Source organism: Oncorhynchus kisutch, linkage group LG21 (genome assembly GCF_002021735.2).
Source record: "Oncorhynchus kisutch isolate 150728-3 linkage group LG21, Okis_V2, whole genome shotgun sequence".
Classification (NCBI taxonomy): Eukaryota; Metazoa; Chordata; class Actinopteri; order Salmoniformes; family Salmonidae; genus Oncorhynchus; species Oncorhynchus kisutch.
This window is the reverse complement of record NC_034194.2, coordinates 24,998,715-25,017,036: the sequence shown is the minus strand read 5'-3', so window position 1 is coordinate 25,017,036 and position 18,322 is coordinate 24,998,715. Positions and strand designations below refer to the sequence as shown.

The following is an 18,322-nucleotide window of genomic DNA, read 5'->3' as shown; positions in this document are numbered from 1 at the left end:
AGCTAACAAACACAGAGGAGAGGAGGGAAACACACAGAGCTAACAAACACAGAGGAGAGGAGGGAAACACACAGAGCTAACAAACACAGAGGAGAGGAGGGAAACACACAGAGCTAACAAACACAGAGGAGAGGAGGGAAACACACAGAGCTAACAAACACAGAGGAGAGGAGGGAAACACACAGAGCTAACAAACACAGAGGAGAGGAGGGAAACACAGAGCTAACAGAGGAGAGGAATAATAAAGTTGGAGAGAGAGAGAAAGGGGGGCTACAGAGAGAAAAAGAGAGGGAGAAGGGGGAGAGCGAGAGAGGGGGGGGCTACAGAGAGAAAAAGAGAGGGAGAAGGGGGAGCGAGAGAGAGGGGGGGGGCTACAGACAGAAAAGGAGAGGGAGAAGGGGGGAGAGAGAGAGAGAGAGAGAGAGATGAGAGCGAATGAGAAAAAGAAAAAAACTAGAGTCCATACATGTATTTATGGAAAACTAATTAGTGAAATTGTATAAGCATGTTTAAAATATTTCTGTTAACTACCCTGTGGGAGTGAGGGAACATAGCTAAAACAAGACCACACACACAAGGTCCATTATCAGACCAGCATTAGCGTGCGTTAATGTAAATGGTGTGAAATGGCTAGCTAGTTAGCGCTACGCGCTTGTAGCGTATCAATCGTTGACGTCACTTGCTCTGAAACCTTGAAGCAGTTGTTACTCTTGCTCTACAAGGGCCAAGGCTCTTATGGAGTGATAGGTAACAATGCTTTGTGGGAGACCGAGGGTCCCTGGTTTGAGCCCAGGTTGGGGCGAGGAGAGGGACAGAAGCATCAATGTTACATTAGCATGTTTCTGATTAACACAGAGAAGATTAACCAGACTCAAGTGAAGACCAATTCATTTATCAAGAAGACAATAGCTAAATTGAGTTAGCGTTGAAGCGTTTTCCCTGTATACACTGTAATAGGGGAGTCAGCCATGCTAATGTCCTCTTAGTGCTCCGCTAGGCTATCTATTCTTTCCTGCAGTGAATCTGTTATTCTCCTGGGCCTGGGAAGAGAAGGTCAGGGTTAGTGTTCAAAGGGGAAGTTATTAGTCTGAAACAGTCTGTTTGGACAGAAATAACCTGCTCACACTACTTCATTCAGCCCGTCTTCAAACTCCTAGCTCAGTTCAGCATCAGTGTTGGAGGTTTCCAGAACAATATTTTTCTTAGCTGGTGCTGGTGGATTTAACAAAAATAATTGGTGGGTTTAACTTAAATTAGTGATGGGCTTAAGTTAAATTAGTGATGGGTTTAACTAAAGTTATTGGTGGGTTTAACTAAGCAACCTTTGTGTGAACAGGCTCGGATATAGCCTACCACACTTTGGCATTACCTTGGAGAACTGTGCATTTATCCATTTGGTGAAGGTTTTCTTCTGTACTGCATCGTGCTCATCTGTGAAAGAGAGGAGAGAAAAAAAGACACGGTGAGAAACAGACCTTGTTTTTAGTTCCAACCAGAACAAAACATCATGTTGGACCGGTCACTATTCCAACAGGAGAACAGGACAGATAGGTCTGCAACATCAGTCAGCAGAGAGCACATGCAGATCAATTGTGCCTCCATTTGAGAACCCCAACTCTGAGACTAGACTCACTGACATGTTATTAGGTGTACCTGCAGGTCTTTGAAACCAGACTAAAAGTCCCATTCTGAGGTGATTGCTGCACTATTTGTGCCAGAGATGAGACCACTAGGAGCTGGATAGAAGATTGATGTAAAGATAATGACCATGTAACCTACTAAAAGGTTGGGAACAAAACAACATGTCAGTCTGGAGATACAGAGATCCAGAAAGGTGAGACTAACGTCAGAACTCCGAAAAAACACTCACGCAATCAGTCAGTCAGTCAGTCACACACACACACACACACACACACACACACACACACACACACACACACACACACACACACACACACACACACACCACACACACACACACACACACACACACCTCTGCAAAGGAAAAAGCTAAAGCTACATGAAGTTACACACTCACACATCAACTATTTGTAATCTCTCCCAAGTGACACAGTACATCAGAACAAATATTTCACATTCTATTCCTTCTTTCCTCCCCACCTCTCTTGTCTTCTGTTCTCTTCAGCAGGGTTTCTAATAAGGTCTCGTTGTGTAGAAGGCAGTAGGTCAGGTTTCTAATAAGGCCTCGTTGTGTAGAAGGCAGTAGGTCAGGTTTCTAATAAGGTCTCATTGTGTAGATGGCAGTAGGTCAGGTTTCTAATAAGGCCTCGTTGTGTAGAAGGCAGTAGGTCAGGTTTCTAATAAGGTCTCATTGTGTAGATGGCAGTAGGTCAGGTTTCTAATAAGGTCTCATTGTGTAGAAGGCAGTAGGTCAGGTTTCTAATAAGGCCTTGTTGTGTAGAAGGCAGTAGGTCAGGTTTCTAATTAGGTCTCATTGTGTAGAAGGCAGTCGGTCAGGTTTCTAATTAGGTCTCATTGTGTATAAGGCAGTCGGTCAGGTTTCTAATTAGGTCTCATTGTGTAGAAGGCAGTAGGTCAGGTTTCTAATAAGGTCTCATTGTGTAGAAGGCAGTCGGTCAGGTTTCTAATAAGGTCTCATTGTGTAGAAGGCAGTAGGTCAGGTTTCTAATAAGGCCTCGTTGTGTAGAAGGCAGTCGGTCAGGTTTCTAATTAGGTCTCATTGTGTAGAAGGCAGTAGGTCAGGTTTCTAATAAAGCCTCGTTGTGTAGAAGGCAGTAGGTCAGGTTTCTAATAAGGCCTCGTTGTGTAGAAGGCAGTAGGTCAGGTTTCTAATAAAGCCTCGTTGTGTAGAAGGCAGTAGGTCAGGTTTCTAATAAAGCCTCGTTGTGTAGAAGGCAGTAGGTCAGGTTTCTAATAAGGCCTCGTTGTGTAGAAGGCAGTCGGTCAGGTTTCTAATTAGGTCTCATTGTGTAGAAGGCAGTAGGTCAGGTTTCTAATAAGGTCTCATTGTGTAGAAGGCAGTCGGTCAGGTTTCTAATAAGGCCTCGTTGTGTAGAAGGCAGTAGGTCAGGTTTCTAATAAAGCCTCGTTGTGTAGAAGGCAGTAGGTCAGGTTTCTAATAAGGCCTCGTTGTGTAGAAGGCAGTCGATCAGGTTTCTAATAAGGTCTCATTGTGTAGAAGGGGAAACTGAATGTATTCAACTGAAATGTGTTTTCCGCATTTAACCCAACCCCTCTGATTCAGAGAGGTGCGGGGGGGGGGGGGGGCTGCTATAATCAACATCCACGTCTTCGGCGCCTGGGGAACAGGAGCAGAACGACAGATTTTTACCTTGTCAGCACAGGGATTCAATCCAGCAACCTTTCAGTTACTGGCCCAACGTTCTAACCACTAAGCTTACTGACTGCCAGGTTTTCTACTAAGGTCTCATTGTGTAGTTGTACAAGCAGTATGTCAGGTGATTTTACTTGTTTAATGACTATATTATGTAGTTCCATCCCTACAACCTCAGGGGTCTCTCAACTGTCAACCACAGTGGCACTCAGATAAAATACGCCCACTACTGTCATAGTCCGCTTCCCTGATCTGTCAGTTAAGTTGGTTCTATCCCACACATGTCAGTCAGCTGAAAGTTATATTTCAATATAAGCCCCTCATTGAGCTGTCAGTCGTTTCTCAATAATGACCACCACAGGCTGTCTGTCAGAGGAGTTCATTCAACTCAGCTTGTCTGTCTGGTCTGTCTGGTCTGTCTGGTCTGTCTGGTCTGTCTGGTCTGTCTGTCTGTGAGAGAAATCACCCTACATTTCCCCCCACCCCAGGCACATCCATGTATTTTGGGTGTTAAACAACATCCATGTATTTGGGGGGGGGGGGGAGAACACCAGAGGTCAAAGGTTATGATCACCAGCCCGAAGGGTCGGCAACTCCTTTGTTCAAGATGTGTGGACTGTATGTGAGCACCGCTGGCTCACAGAGCAGGGGTATAAAGACAGGAATGTGCCCCAGGGAGGTGACTAGGGGAAGAGTGAGATGGGCGCAAGGGTGAGAGGACAGGGGCTAGGGGGAGGATGAGATGATAGGGGCTAGCGGGAGGATGAGACGATGAGAGGACAGGGGCTAGCGGGAGGATGAGAGGGTGAGAGGACAGGGGCTAGGGGAGGGGTGAGAGGTCAGGGGCTAGGGGGAGGATGAGACGATGAGAGGACAGGGGCTAGGGGGAGGATGAGACGATGAGAGGACAGGGGCTAGGGGGAGGATGAGAAGATGAGAGGACATGGGCTAGCGGGAGGATGAGAGGGTGAGAGGACAGGGGCTAGGGGAGGGGTGAGAGGTCAGGGGCTAGGGGGAGGATGAGAGGGTGAGAGGACAGGAGCTAGGGGAGGGGTGAGAGGACAGGGGCTAGCGGGAGGATGAGACGATGAGAGGACAGGGGCTAGCGGGAGGATGAGAGGTCAGGGGCTAGGGTGAGGATGAGAGGGTGAGAGGACAGGAGCTAGGGGAGGGGTGAGCGGGTGAGAGGACAGGGGCTAGGGGAGGATGAGAGGGTGAGAGGTCAGGGGCTAGGGGGAGGGGTGAGAGGGTGAGAGGACAGGGGCTAGCGGGAGGATGAGAGGGTGAGAGGTCAGGGGCTAGGGGAGGGGTGAGAGGACAGGGGCTAGGGGAGGGGTGAGAGGACAGGGGCTAGGGGAGGGGTGAGAGGGTGAGAGGACAGGGGCTAGGGGGAGGATGAGAGGGTGAGAGGATAGGGGCTAGCGGAAGGATGAGAGGGTGAGAGGTCAGGGGCTAAGAGGAGGATGAGAGGGTGAGAGGTCAGGGGCTAGGGGGAGGATGAGAGGGTGAGAGGACAGGAGCTAGGGGGAGGATGGGAGGGTGAGAGGTCAGGGAATAGGGGGAGGATGAGACGATGAGAGGACAGGGGATAGGGAGAGGGTGAGAGGACAGGGGCTAGTGGGAGGATGAGAGGGTGACAGGTCAGGGGCTAGGGGAAGGATGAGAGGGTGAGAGGTCAGGGGCTAGGGGAAGGATGAGAGGGTGAGAGGTCAGGGGCTAGGGGAAGGGTGAGAGGACAGGGACTAGGGGGAGGATGAGAGGGTGATAGGTCAGGGGCTAGGGAAAGGGTGAGAGGACAGGGGCTAGGGGGAGGATAAGAGGGTGAGAGGTCAGGGAATAGGGGAAGGGTGAGACGATGAGAGGACAGGGGCTAGGGGGAGGATGAGAGGGTGAGAGGTCAGGGGCTAGGGGAAGGATGAGAGGGTGAGAGGTCAGGGGCTAGGGGAAGGGTGAGAGGACAGGGACTAGGGGGAGGATGAGAGGGTGAGAGGACTTCCTTCGACCAGTTGCGCACACTCTGACAGCGTTCGGATTAGTGTCCCACTCCTTGAAAGCGGCAGCTCTAGCCTTTAGCTCAGTGCGGACGTTACCTGTAATCCATGGCTTCTGGTTGGGATATGTACGTACGATGAAGCCGATGACTGAGGTGGTAACAGATGTAGCTTAGTTCTTCTGAAATAGGCTACATTTTCTTCATATCATGTTTCATAGTCCTGTCTAAAATAAATAATGAATTAATTGTGATGGTGTATGCTATATTAAATAGATGTATTTGACTTTTTCAAATGTAGCTGTTCAAAAGGTCTGATACAGTGGCTTGCAGGCTATGCGTGGAAGCCAGGAGATGCTAAATGTGTTTATTTTATTTTTATTTTATTTTATTATTTTAGACCGGCGGTTATTTCGGCGGTTAATCACAGGCTGACAAAATTTCCTGACCGCAGTAAAATTCCACATGACCGTTGAGTCACGGTTATCTCCTCTTATGCTCTCTGGACATGTGTTGGTAGTGTCATGATGCTGGCCTGGGGGTAGGTTTATGACAGTCATAAAAACCTCTCCCCCTTTATTACTCGCTCTACCCTACTTATGTGACTATTGAAAATCCCTTGGTTAACATGGAGATTCTGGGAACATCAGAAGGTGGGGAGAAATTAACCATATTTTGGTAATCCAACCAGTTGAACATATGTGTTGGTACTTAATGAATATGATGTCAGTTCGGTTGTCATCTGAGACATTCTCATCAATGATAGGATGACATAAACTGTACAGTGGAAAGTCTACACATTATAGTTATCGGATTCACATGGAATTGTTGTTCAATTTAAATGTTTGAATATGAAATTATTTGTGATGGGATGAAATGTCATTTTAGCTTCTAAAATGTGAGAATTGGGTTTTCATGAGTGAATTAGGCCTGAATCAGTGGCCCGCCCACGGGAAGAGACATTGGTTATAAACTATGAAACACGCCCTCCTCTCCCTTCCTATATAAAGCCTTGACGACAATTTAACTTTCGGTACAGGGGACATTAAGGCGACGGCCTTGATGTCAGAAGGGTTCAGATAACTACAGAGCAAAGCCAATCTCAGCTACCTAACGAAATTAGCATTGAAGTCCCACGTGAAGAGGACGGTCGACACGTAGAATATGAGGAATTTCAACAATACCCGCCAGAATATAGCATGAGCATATAAGCATGGCAACGGGGTATGAACTTTGAACTCTGATTCACTCCAGCCGCCAAGCGTAGACTGGGAAAGGACAGACAGAGTATACCGTCTACCACACAACGACATTACTACCTTACTATCCTTTTACCACCAGAGACATTCTTCCGAGGACAGGAAGATCTCTGTTGGCCAACCCGACCAGCATCTACGACCAGCCTATTGAAGCGAGTAAATATTCATTGCATTTTCCTTTTCCAATGGGCGGTAAATTAGAATGCATAAGATCCTGTATTTACGATAGAGTAGCTGCTTACGGATAGAGACATCGCTTCTCCCTTTGTTCTTCAGTCTTCCCGCTCTTTCACTCAAACCCAACCCCCGTTCTTTGTGTAACCAGCTGTCATATCTGTTCCGTCCGCTAGGGACGTTTTCCGTTATGACATAATTTGTAATCAGGGTAAATCTGTGTGATTAGTTAGGTATTTCGTAAATAAATAATTAAACTCAATTTGCTGATTCAACTTGTTAGCCAGGGTTCGAGAAGATATCCAAGAATTTACAACTTTCAGATGAGACTGAAATAAGGTGACGATTAATATTGACTGCTATTGATGTAAATTAGTACTAGGTCTTAAAAATCTCTTGTAACTAACCATCCCGGATCCGGGAGAATTGTCATCAACTGACACTAAGTAGCATAACGCAACGGACAAAAAAATCTTACTAGAAAATATTCATATTCATGAAATCACAAGTGAAATATATTTTCAAATATATTCAAAGACAGCTTAGCCTTTTGTTAATCACCCTGTCATCTCAGATTTTGAAAATATGCTTTACAGCCAAAGCAAGACAAGCATTTGTGTAAGTTTATCGATAGCCTAGCATAGCATTATGCCTAGCTAGCAGCAGGCAATCTGGTCACGAAAATCAGAAAAGCAATCAAATTAAATCGTTTACCTTTGATGAGCTTTGGATGTTTTCACTCATGAGACTCCCAGTTAGATAGCAAATGTTCATTTTTTCCCAATTTATTTATTTTTGCCAAAAATAGCTCCGTTAGTTCTTCACGTTTGGCTGAGAAAACGACCGGAAATTGCGGTTGACCGCAAAATTAGCTCCATAATATCGACAGAAACATGGCAAACGTTGTTAATAATCAATCCTCAAGGTGTTTTTCAAATATCTATTCGATAATATATAAACCGGGACAGAGCTTTTTTCAGTAAGACCGGGTGGAAAAATGGCTACCTCTGTCTTTTGCGCGAGAAATACACAATGAGCCATCAGGTGGATGCATAGTTGTCACTCAGGCTCATTTTTCAAAATAAAAGCCTGAAACGATGTCTTGTGATTCTAGACACATTAAGGAAGCCATAGAAAAATGAATCTCGTTGATATCCCATTCATTGCTCAATAGGGAAGCATAGGAAGGGACTCTTATTTAGAATCCGCTGCGTTCCTGATTGGATTTTTCTCATTCTTTTGCCTGCAATATCAGTTCTGTTATACTCACAGACAATACCTTTACAGTTTTGGAAACTTGAGTGTTTTCTATCCTAAGCTGTCAATTATATGCATATTCTATTTTCTGGTCCTGAAAAATAGCCCGTTTACTTTGGGAACCTTATTTTTCAAAAAAAATAAAAATGACCCCTAGATTCAACAAGTTAAGAGTTTATTCAGAAGATAACTGCTCTATAAATATTTGTTTGTGGTGCCCCGACTTTCTAGTTAATTACATTTACATGATGAGCTCAATCAGGTGATATTAATTACAGAGAAAGGATTTTATAGAATAGCTTGTCATATCACTTAATCCTGCATAGCCAAAAACATGACAGTAGTAACCAACTCGCTAACTACCATCAGGTCCTAATGGCCTGGTACCAAAGGCTCCATTGTCCCTCCATCAGGTCCTAATGGCCTGGTACTCAGGGCTCTATTGTCCCTCTAACCACTGACATCAACGTAAATGCAATGGGGAAATCACATCAAACACTTATCATCAAAACAGTATCGTGCGCTTAAAACTCACCTCACTGTGATTGATCAATTTGAAGAAAGAAGTTCAACAACAGATTGAAACTGAGTGGAAAACATGGTTGTTGTGGATGTTGTTTCAAAGCCTAACACAATGAAATGGACAGTGCTTTCTAAGGTGACAATTATTTCAAAAACACCCTTACACATAGGCCTATACAAGAGCCCAAGCCCGGGAAAAATAAGGGAATTACATAGCCTACCTACATGTCTTTTTCCCCTGTCCTTGTTCCTGCCCATTTGACAATGGACCATTCTAAATCAAAACACATTTTATATATTAGTAAAGACGAGGTTAAATTGAGAATAGTCTGATGGGTGAAAATCAGTTGATGAGAGAACAGCTGTGCAGCCTGAGGCAAGGAACAGAACACAAGCTTGTTCTGCTTCTTTCTCAAATCAATAGCAGATAGTCGCTCCATGCAGCCCATATATGTTCTGATTTCTAAGACATTCTAAGGTTTGTTTCATTCACAAATAAAGTTGCCAAATAACTCTATATCTAGCATACAAGACCTGTTTCAAATGATCCCTTTTACGTTCAACATGGCCACGTCATAGCACACACGCTTCGGAATGGGAAAAATATCCTGTCTATTTTATTCAGCTAAGTTCAATTATATTCTTCTTACTATAAAAGGGACTTATGAGCATATCTTGTCAGCTAAATGAACTAGCGTACAGCCTATGGCAGGGAGCATAGCCAGATAACTGTTCTTCTGCATGACAATAACCGTCTGACAAAATGTAATGACCGCCACAGCCCAAATCTGTCCACCTAGAAATGAGCTATATACCTGCTATTAAACGGATGTGGGGCAGCTGAGCAGTGTGTATTAATCACATTATTTTGGATCTCCAAGATGGCGTAGCAGTCGGACGTCTTGTCGTGTCGTGTCCCTTGTATATATCGTTTTTTTTTTAAACATATTTTTCTTCGCATATCTTTTAAAACATTTTGCTAAACCTCAACTTCCAAATACTCTCCTGCAACCCGCCTCACCCAATGTTGCTTTTTTTTCTGAAGTATTTATATTTACTTCGGATCCGGATCCCCTCAACTGAAGCTAGCCAGCTAACTACCAGCTATCAGTCAGCAAACCATTGCTAGCGGTCTTCAGCTAACCGGTCATCAGCTAACCTTTAGCTCGGAAAGCTCTCGCCAGTTCGAACAACGCGACTCTATCCAGAGCATAACGGACCTATTATTATTTTTTATCCCCGGATTCCCACCGGATTCCCACCGCAAACAGAACATTTTCAACTGGATCTTCACAACTAGCTAACTAGCCAACCGCAACCCCGGATGATTACTCCTGGCTAGCGTTTCCACCCACTTAGCTTGAAGCTAGCCCGGCCAGAGCTCCTGTGCTACCACCAAAGCATACTCCTGGGCTACAATATCCGGACCCACGACCGGTCTATCGATGTCACCGCATGAAGAGGCATAAACAGACTCACCCCATCGCGACGCCCCCCCATGGCTAACTTTCTAGCCCTTGCTATCTCCTTGCTTGCTAATTCGGCCTGCTAACTGCTAGCTTGTTTAGCCCCGGTCCGCTAACTGCTAGCTTGTTTAGCCCCGGTCCGCTAACTGCTACCTTGTTTAGCCCCGGCCTACTAACTGTTAGCTTGTTAGCACAGGCCTGCTAACCGTCTGAATCGCCGCGTCCCAAACACTCACTGGACCCATATTTACTTTCAATCTCTTTTCGATTTTTTATTTGTTTATACCTTCCGGTAACCTGCCTCACCCAATGTGATACGGAATCGCTGCCCCATCCACCGCTGCCCCCTGGACACTGATCACTTGGCTACATAGCTGATGCATGCTGGACTGTCCATTAATCACGGTACTCCATTCTGCTTGTTTATGTTTTATCTGTCGGCCCCAGCCGCACTCAGGCTCTGTGTGTAGTTAATCCGACCCTCCCTGCCTAGTCAACGCCATTTTACCTGCTGTTCTTGTGCTATCTGATTAGCTGTTGTTGTCTCACCTACTGTTTTAGCTACTGTTTTAGCTAGCTCTCCCAATTCAACACCTGTGATTACTGTATGCCTCGCTGTATGTCTCTCTCAAATGTCAATATGCCTTGTATACTGTTGTTCAGGTTAGTTATAATTGTTTTAGTTTACAATGGAGCCCCTAGTTCCACTCTTCATACCCCTGATACCTCCTTTGTCCCACCTCCCACACATGTGGTGACCTCACCCATTACAACCAGCATGTCCAGAGATACAACCTCTCTCATCATCACCCAGTGCCTGGGCTTACCTCCGCTGCACCCGCACCCCACCATACCCCTGTCTGGGCATTATGCCCTGAATATATTCTACCATGCCCAGAAATCTGCTCCTTTTATTCTCTGTCCCCAACACTCTAGGCGACCAGTTTTGACAGCCTTTAGCCGCAACCTCATTCTACTCCTCCTCTGTTCCGCGGGTGATGTGGAGGTAAACCCAGGTCCTGCATGTCCCCAGGCACCCTCATTTGTTGACTTCTGTGATCGAAAAAGCCTTGGTTTCATGCATGTCAACATCAGAAGCCTCCTCCCTAAGTTTGTTTTACTCACTGCTTTAGCTCACTCTGCTAACCCTGATGTCCTTGCCATGTCTGAATCCTGGCTCAGGAAGGCCACCAAAAATTCTGAGATTTCCATACCCAACTATAACATTTTCCGTCAAGATAGAACTGCCAAAGGGGGAGGGGTTAGCCTGCAAAGTAATGTCATACTTTCCAGGTCCATACCCAAACAGTTCGAACTACTAATTTTGAAAATTACTCTCTCCAGAAATAAGTCTCTCACTGTTGCCGCCTGCTACCGACCCCCCTCAGCTCCCAGCTGTGCCCTGGACACCATTTGTGAATTGATCGCCCCCCATCTAGCTTCAGAGTTTGTTCTGTTAGGTGACCTAAACTGGGATATGCAGTCCTACAATCTAAGCTAGGTGCCCTCAATCTCACACACATCATCAAGGAACCCACCAGGTACAACCCTAAATCTGTAAACAAGGGCACCCTCATAGACGTCATCCTGACCAACTGGCCCTTCAAATACACCGCCGCTGTCTTCAACCAGGATCTCATCGATCACTGCCTCATTGCCTGTATCCGCTACGGAGCCGCAGTCAAACGACCACCCCTCATCACTGTCAAACGCTCCCTAAAACACTTCTGTGAGCAGGCCTTTCTAATCGACCTGGCCCGGGTATCCTGGAAGGACATTGACCTCATCCCGTCAGTTGAGGATGCCTGGTCATTCTTTAAAAGTAACTTCCTCACCATTTTAGATAAGCATGCTCCGTTCAAAAAATGCAGAACTAAGAACAGATACAGCCCTTGGTTCACTCCAGACCTGACTGCCCTCGACCAGCACAAAAATATCCTGTGGCGGACTGCAATAGCATCGAATAGTCCCCGCGATATGCAACTGTTCAGGGAAGTCAGGAACCAATACACGCAGTCAAGCTAAGGCCAGCTTCTTCAGGCAGAAGTTTGCATCCTGTAGCTCCAACTCCAAAAGTTCTGGGACACTGTGAAGTCCATGGAGAACAAGAGCACCTCCTCCCAGCTGCCCACTGCACTGAGGCTAGGTAGCACGGTCACCACCGATCAAACCATGATTATCGAAAACTTCAACAAGCATTTCTCAACAGCTGGCCATGCCTTCCGCCTGGCTACTCCAACCTCAGCCAACAGCTCCGCCCCCCCCCCGCAGCTACTCGCCCAAGCCTCTCCAGATTCTCCTTTACCCAAATCCAGATAGCAGATGTTCTGAAAGAGCTGCAAAACCTGGACCCGTACAAATCAGCTGGGCTTGAAACTATCCGCCGCCATTGTCGCAACCCCTATTACCAGCCTGTTCAAACTCTCTTTCATATCGTCTGAGATCCCCAAGGATCGGAAAGCTGCCGCAGTCATCCCCCTCTTCAAAGGGGGAGACACCCTGGACCCAAACTGTTACAGACCTATATCCATCCTGCCCTGCCTATCTAAGGTCTTCGAGAGCCAAGTCAACAAACAGGTCACTGACCATCTCGAATCCCACCGTACCTTCTCCGCTGTGCAATCTGGTTTCCGAGCCGGTCACGGGTGCACCTCAGCCACGCTCAAGGTACTAAACGATATCATAACCGCCATCGATAAAAGACAGTACTGTGCAGCCGTCTTCATCGACCTTGCCAAGGCTTTCGACTCTGTCAATCACCATATTCTTATCAGCAGACTCAGTAGCCTCGGTTTTTCGGATGACTGCCTTGCCTGGTTCACCAAATACTTTGCAGACAGAGTTCAGTGTGTCAAATCGGAGGGCATGCTGTCTGGTCCTCTGGCAGTCTCTATGGGGGTGCCATAGGGTTCAATCCTCGGGCCGACTCTTTTATTCTGTATATATCAATGATGTTGCTCTTGCTGCGGGCGATTCCCTGATCCACCTCTACGCAGACGACACCATTCTATATACTTCCGGCCCGTCCTTGGACACTGTGCTATCTAACCTCCAAACGAGCTTCAATGCCATACAACACTCCTTCCGTGGCCTCCAACTGCTCTTAAACGCTAGTAAAACCAAATGCATGCTTTTCAACCGTTCGCTGCCTGCACCCGCACGCCTGACCAGCATCACCACCCTGGATGGTTCCGACCTTGAATATGTGGACATCTATTAGTACCTAGGTGTCTGGCTAGACTGTAAACTCTCCTTCCAGACTCATAACAAACATCTCCAATCGAAAATCAAATCAAGAGTCGGCTTTCTATTCCGCAACAAAGCCTCCTTCACTCACGCCGCCAAACTTACCCTAGTAAAACTGACTATCCTACCGATCCTCGACTTCGGCGATGTCATCTACAAAATTGCTTCCAACACTCTACTCAGCAAACTGGATGCAGTTTATCACAGTGCCATCCGTTTTGTCACTAAAGCACCTTATACCACCCACCACTGCGACTTGTATGCTCTAGTCGGCTGGCCCTCGCTACATATTCGTCGCCAGCCCCACTGGCTCCAGGTCATCTACAAGTCCATGCTAGGTAAAGCTCTGCCTTATCTCAGTTCACTGGTCACGATGGCAACACCCAACCGTAGCACGCGCTCCAGCAGGTGTATCTCACTGATCATCCCTAAAGCCAACACCTCATTTGGCAGCCTTTCGTTCCAGTTCTCTGCTGCCTGTGACTGGAACGAATTGGAAAAATCGCTGAAGTTGGAGACTTTTATCTCCCTCACCAACTTCAAACATCTGCTATCTGAGCAGCTAACCGATCGCTGCAGCTGTACATAGTCTATCGGTAAATAGCCCACCCATTTTTACCTACCTCATCCCCATACTGTTTTTATTTATTTACTTTTCTGCTCTTTTGCACACCAATATCTCTACCTGTACATGACCATCTGATCATTTATCACTCCAGTGTTAATCTGCAAAATTGTAATCATTTGCCTACCTCCTCATGCCTTTTGCACACAATGTATATAGACTCTCTTTTTTTCTACTGTGTTATTGACTTGTTAATTGTTTACTCCATGTGTAACTCTGTGTTGTCTGTTCACACTGCTATGCTTTATCTTGGCCAGGTCGCAGTTGTAAATGAGAACTTGTTCTCAACTAGCCTACCTGGTTAAATAAAGGTGAAATAAATCAAATCAAATAAATAAAACACTCCCTTTGGAGTATGCATCAGTCATCATATTACACACTCTAACATATACACACTAGTATACAATCGGACACTAAACCAGTGAAACCAGACTGATGGTAAGAACACACACACGGCTATCCGCTCTGAGAGGAAAGGCCTTCTTCCAATCTGCCTGCCAGTGAAACAGGAAGTAGTGATTACATCAGGAAGACAAGTCCCACAGGACTCCTCTTACAGCTCACTGATCTGATAGCTAATGACCCAAAGCACTGCAGGGAACACACACACAGAGGTGGGGACTGGGGACGGTCTTCTCTCTCTCTCTCTCTCTCCCTCTCACACACACACACACACAACACACACACACACACACCTCTGCAGAGGAAAAAGCTAAAGCTACATGAAGTTACACACTAACACATCAACTAACACACAACACACAGCTTAGAAAAGTAATCTCAGAGAGGCCCGCTCCTGAGCTCCCATCATCAGCAAATATTCATTTAAAAAGGAAAGTCAAGGTGTTCATGCAAAAAATATATTGTCCCGAATCGCATCAAATCGTTACCCTAATCAAAACTAATTGCACCGATTCGTTTCAAACTAAAACATATCGTCCCTGTACCGTATCAAAACCCTTGTATCTAGATTAGAGGTCGACCGATTGAAGGACCAAAAAAAGCCGATACCGATTAAATCGGCCGATTTTTTTATTTGTAATAATGACAATTACAACAATACTGAATTAACACTTATTTTAACTTAATATAAAACATCAATACAATCAATTTAGCCTCAAATAAATAATGAAACATGTTCAATTTGGTTTAAATAATGCAAAAACAAAGTGTTGGAGAACAAAGTAATATGTGCCATGTAAAAAAGCTAACGTTTAAGTTCCTTGCTCAGAACATGAGAACATATGAAAGTTGGTGGTTCCTTTTAACATGAGACTTCAATATTCCAAGGTAAGAGGTTTTAGGTTGTAGTTAATATAGTATTTATAGGACTATTTCTCTCTATACCATTTGTATTTCATATACCTTTGACTATTGGATGTTCTTATAGGCACTATAATATTGCCAATGTAACAGCATAGCTTCTGTCCCCCTCCTCGCCCCTACCTGGGCTCGAACCAGGAACACAATAGCCACACTCGAAGCATCGTTACCCATCGCTCCACAAAAGCCGCGGCCCTTGAAGCGTAAGGGGAATAACTACTCCAAATCTAAAAGCGAGTGACGTTTGAAACCGTATTAGCGCACACCCAGCTAACCATTTCACATTGGTTACACCAGCCATTAGGCTGATAGGCTTGAAGTCATAAACAGCGCTGTGCTTGTGAAGAGCTGCTGGCAAAACGCACGAAAGTGCTGTTTGAATGAATGATTACGGGCCTGCTGCTGCTCAGTCAGACTGCTCTATCAAATCAGACTTGATTGTAACATAACAACACACAGAAATACGAGCCTTTGCTCATTAATATGATCGAATCCGGAAACTATCATTTCGAAAACAAAACGTTTATTATTTCAGTGAAATACGGAACCGTTCGGTATTTTATCTAACGGGTGGCATCCCTAAGTCTAAATATTCTTGTTACATTGCACAACCTTCAATGTTAAGATGGCGTAGCAGTAAGTCATCCTGTCCTGTCGTGTCCCTGTATTTATCGTTTCTTTTTTGTTTTTTTACATATTTTCTCCACATATCTCTTTGAAAACATTTTGCTAAACCCTAAGCTTCCAAATACTCTCCTGCAACCCGACTCACCCAATGTAGCTATTTTTCCTAAAGTATTTATATTTACTTCGGACCCCCTCAACTGAAGCTAGCCAGCTAACCAGCGGGTATGCTAGCGGTCTTCAGCTAACCGGTCATCAGCTAACCTGTAGTTCGGAAAGCTCTCGCCTGTTCGTACAACGCGACTCTAACCAGAGCATAACGGACCTATTTATTTTTCATCCCCGGATTCATCCCCGGATTCCCACCGCAAACGGAACATCTTTCAGCTGGATTTTTCAGCAACTAGCTATCTAGCTAAACCGCAACCCCGGATTACTCCTGGCTAGCGTTTCCACCCACTTAGCTTGAAGCTAGCCCGGCCGTAGCACCTGTGCTACCACCGTAGCATACTCCTGAGCTACAATACCCGGGCCCACGACCGGTCTATCGATGTCATCGCATGAAGAGGAATAAACAGACTCACCCCATCGCGACGTCCCCCAAAGGCTAACTCTCTAGCCCTCACTATCTCCCTGCTTGCTAATTCGGCCTGCTAACTGCTAGCTTGTCCAGCTCCGGTCCGCTAACTGCTACCTTGTCTAGCCCGGGCCTACAAACTGTTAGCTTGTTAGCACAGGCCTGCTAACCGCCTGAATCGCCGCGTCCCAAACGCTCACCGGACCCATATTTACTTTCTATCTCTTTTGACTTTTAATTTGTGTATACCTTCCGGAAACCTGCCTCACCCAATGTGATACGGAATCGCTATTATTTTTTATATTTTTAGAACACACTCAAGAACCTCCAGAAGCTAACCAGCTAACTAGCTACAAGCTATTTAGTCATTGTTAGTTTTTTTTAACCTGGATAACACTCGCCAGTCCAGCTTCCCTGCCCCATCCACCGCTGCCCCCTGGACACTGATCTCTTGGCTACATAGCTGATGCACGCTGGACTGTCCATTAATCACGGTACTCCTTTCTGCTTGTTTGTTTTATCTGTTGGCCACGTTGCCTAGTCTACGCCATTTTTACCTGCTGTTGTTGTGCTAGCTGATTAGCTGTTGTCTCACCTACTGTTTTAGCTAGCTTTCCCAATTCAACACCTGTGATTACTGTATGCCTCGCTGTATGTCTCTCTCAAATGTCAATATGCCTTGTATACTGTTGTTCAGGTTAGTTATCATTGTTTTAGTTCACAATGGAGCCCCTAGTTCCACTCTTCATGCCCCTGATAACTCCTTTGTCCCACCTCCCACACATGCGGTGACCTCACCCATTACTACCAGCATGTCCAGAGATACAACCTCTCTCATCATCACCCAGTGCCTGGGCTTACCTCCGCTGTACCCGCACCCCACCATACCCCTGTCTGCGCATTATGCCCTGAATATATTCTACCATGCCCAGAAACCTGCTCCTCTTATTCTCTGTCCCCAACGCTCTAGGCGACCAGTTTTGATAGCCTTTAGCCGCACCCTCATACTACTCCTTCTCTGTTCCGCGGGTGATGTGGAGGTAAACCCAGGCCCTGCATGTCCCCAGGCACCCTCATTTGTTGACTTCTGTGATCGAAAAAGCCTTGGTTTCATGCATGTCAACATCAGAAGCCTCCTCCCTAAGTTTGTTTTACTCACTGCTTTAGCACACTCTGCTAACCCTGATGTCCTTGCTGTGTCTGAATCCTGGCTCAGGAAGGCCACCAAAAATTCAGAGATTTCCATACCCAACTATAACATCTTCCGTCAAGATAGAACTGCCAAAGGGGGAGGAGTTGCAGTTTACTGCAGAGATAGCCTGCAAAGTAATGTCATACTTTCCAGGTCCATACCCAAACAGTTCGAACTACTAATTTTGAGAATTACTCTCTCCAGAAATAAGTCTCTCACGGTTGCCGCCTGCTACCGACCCCCCTCAGCTCCCAGCTGTGCCCTGGACACCATTTGTGAATTGATCGCCCCCCATCTAGCTTCAGAGTTTGTTCTGTTAGGTGACCTAAACTGGGATATGCTTAACACCCCGCCAGTCCTACAATCTAAGCTAGATGCCCTCAATGTCACACAAATCATCAAGGAACCCACCAGGTACAACCCTAACTCTGTAAACAAGGGCACCCTCATAGACGTCATCCTGACCAACTGGCCCTCCAAATACACCTCCGCTGTCTTCAACCAGGATCTCAGCGATCACTGCCTCATTGCCTGTATCCGCTACGGAGCCGCAGTCAAACGACCACCCCTCATCACTGTCAAACGCTCCATAAAACACTTCTGTGAGCAGGCCTTTCTAATCGACCTGGCCCGGGTATCCTGGAAGGACATTGACCTCATCCCGTCAGTTGAGGATGCCTGGTCATTCTTTAAAAGTAACTTCCTCACCATTTTAGATAAGCATGCTCCGTTCAAAAAATGCAGAACTAAG

At 45.9% G+C, this 18,322-nt stretch overlaps 1 protein-coding gene across 5 annotated transcripts in view; it reads right to left on the bottom strand.

Annotated features, from left to right (window-relative positions):
- utrn (utrophin) overlaps nt 1-18,322 on the bottom strand; it is a 337,767-nt gene that overhangs the window by 282,459 nt on the left and 36,986 nt on the right. For all 5 annotated transcript variants that reach the window (XM_031800412.1, XM_031800411.1, XM_031800415.1 and 2 more), the window contains one exon: nt 1,370-1,431. In XM_031800412.1, coding sequence (XP_031656272.1) covers nt 1,370-1,431 — 62 coding nt within the window. The remainder of the gene's footprint in view (nt 1-1,369; nt 1,432-18,322) is intronic.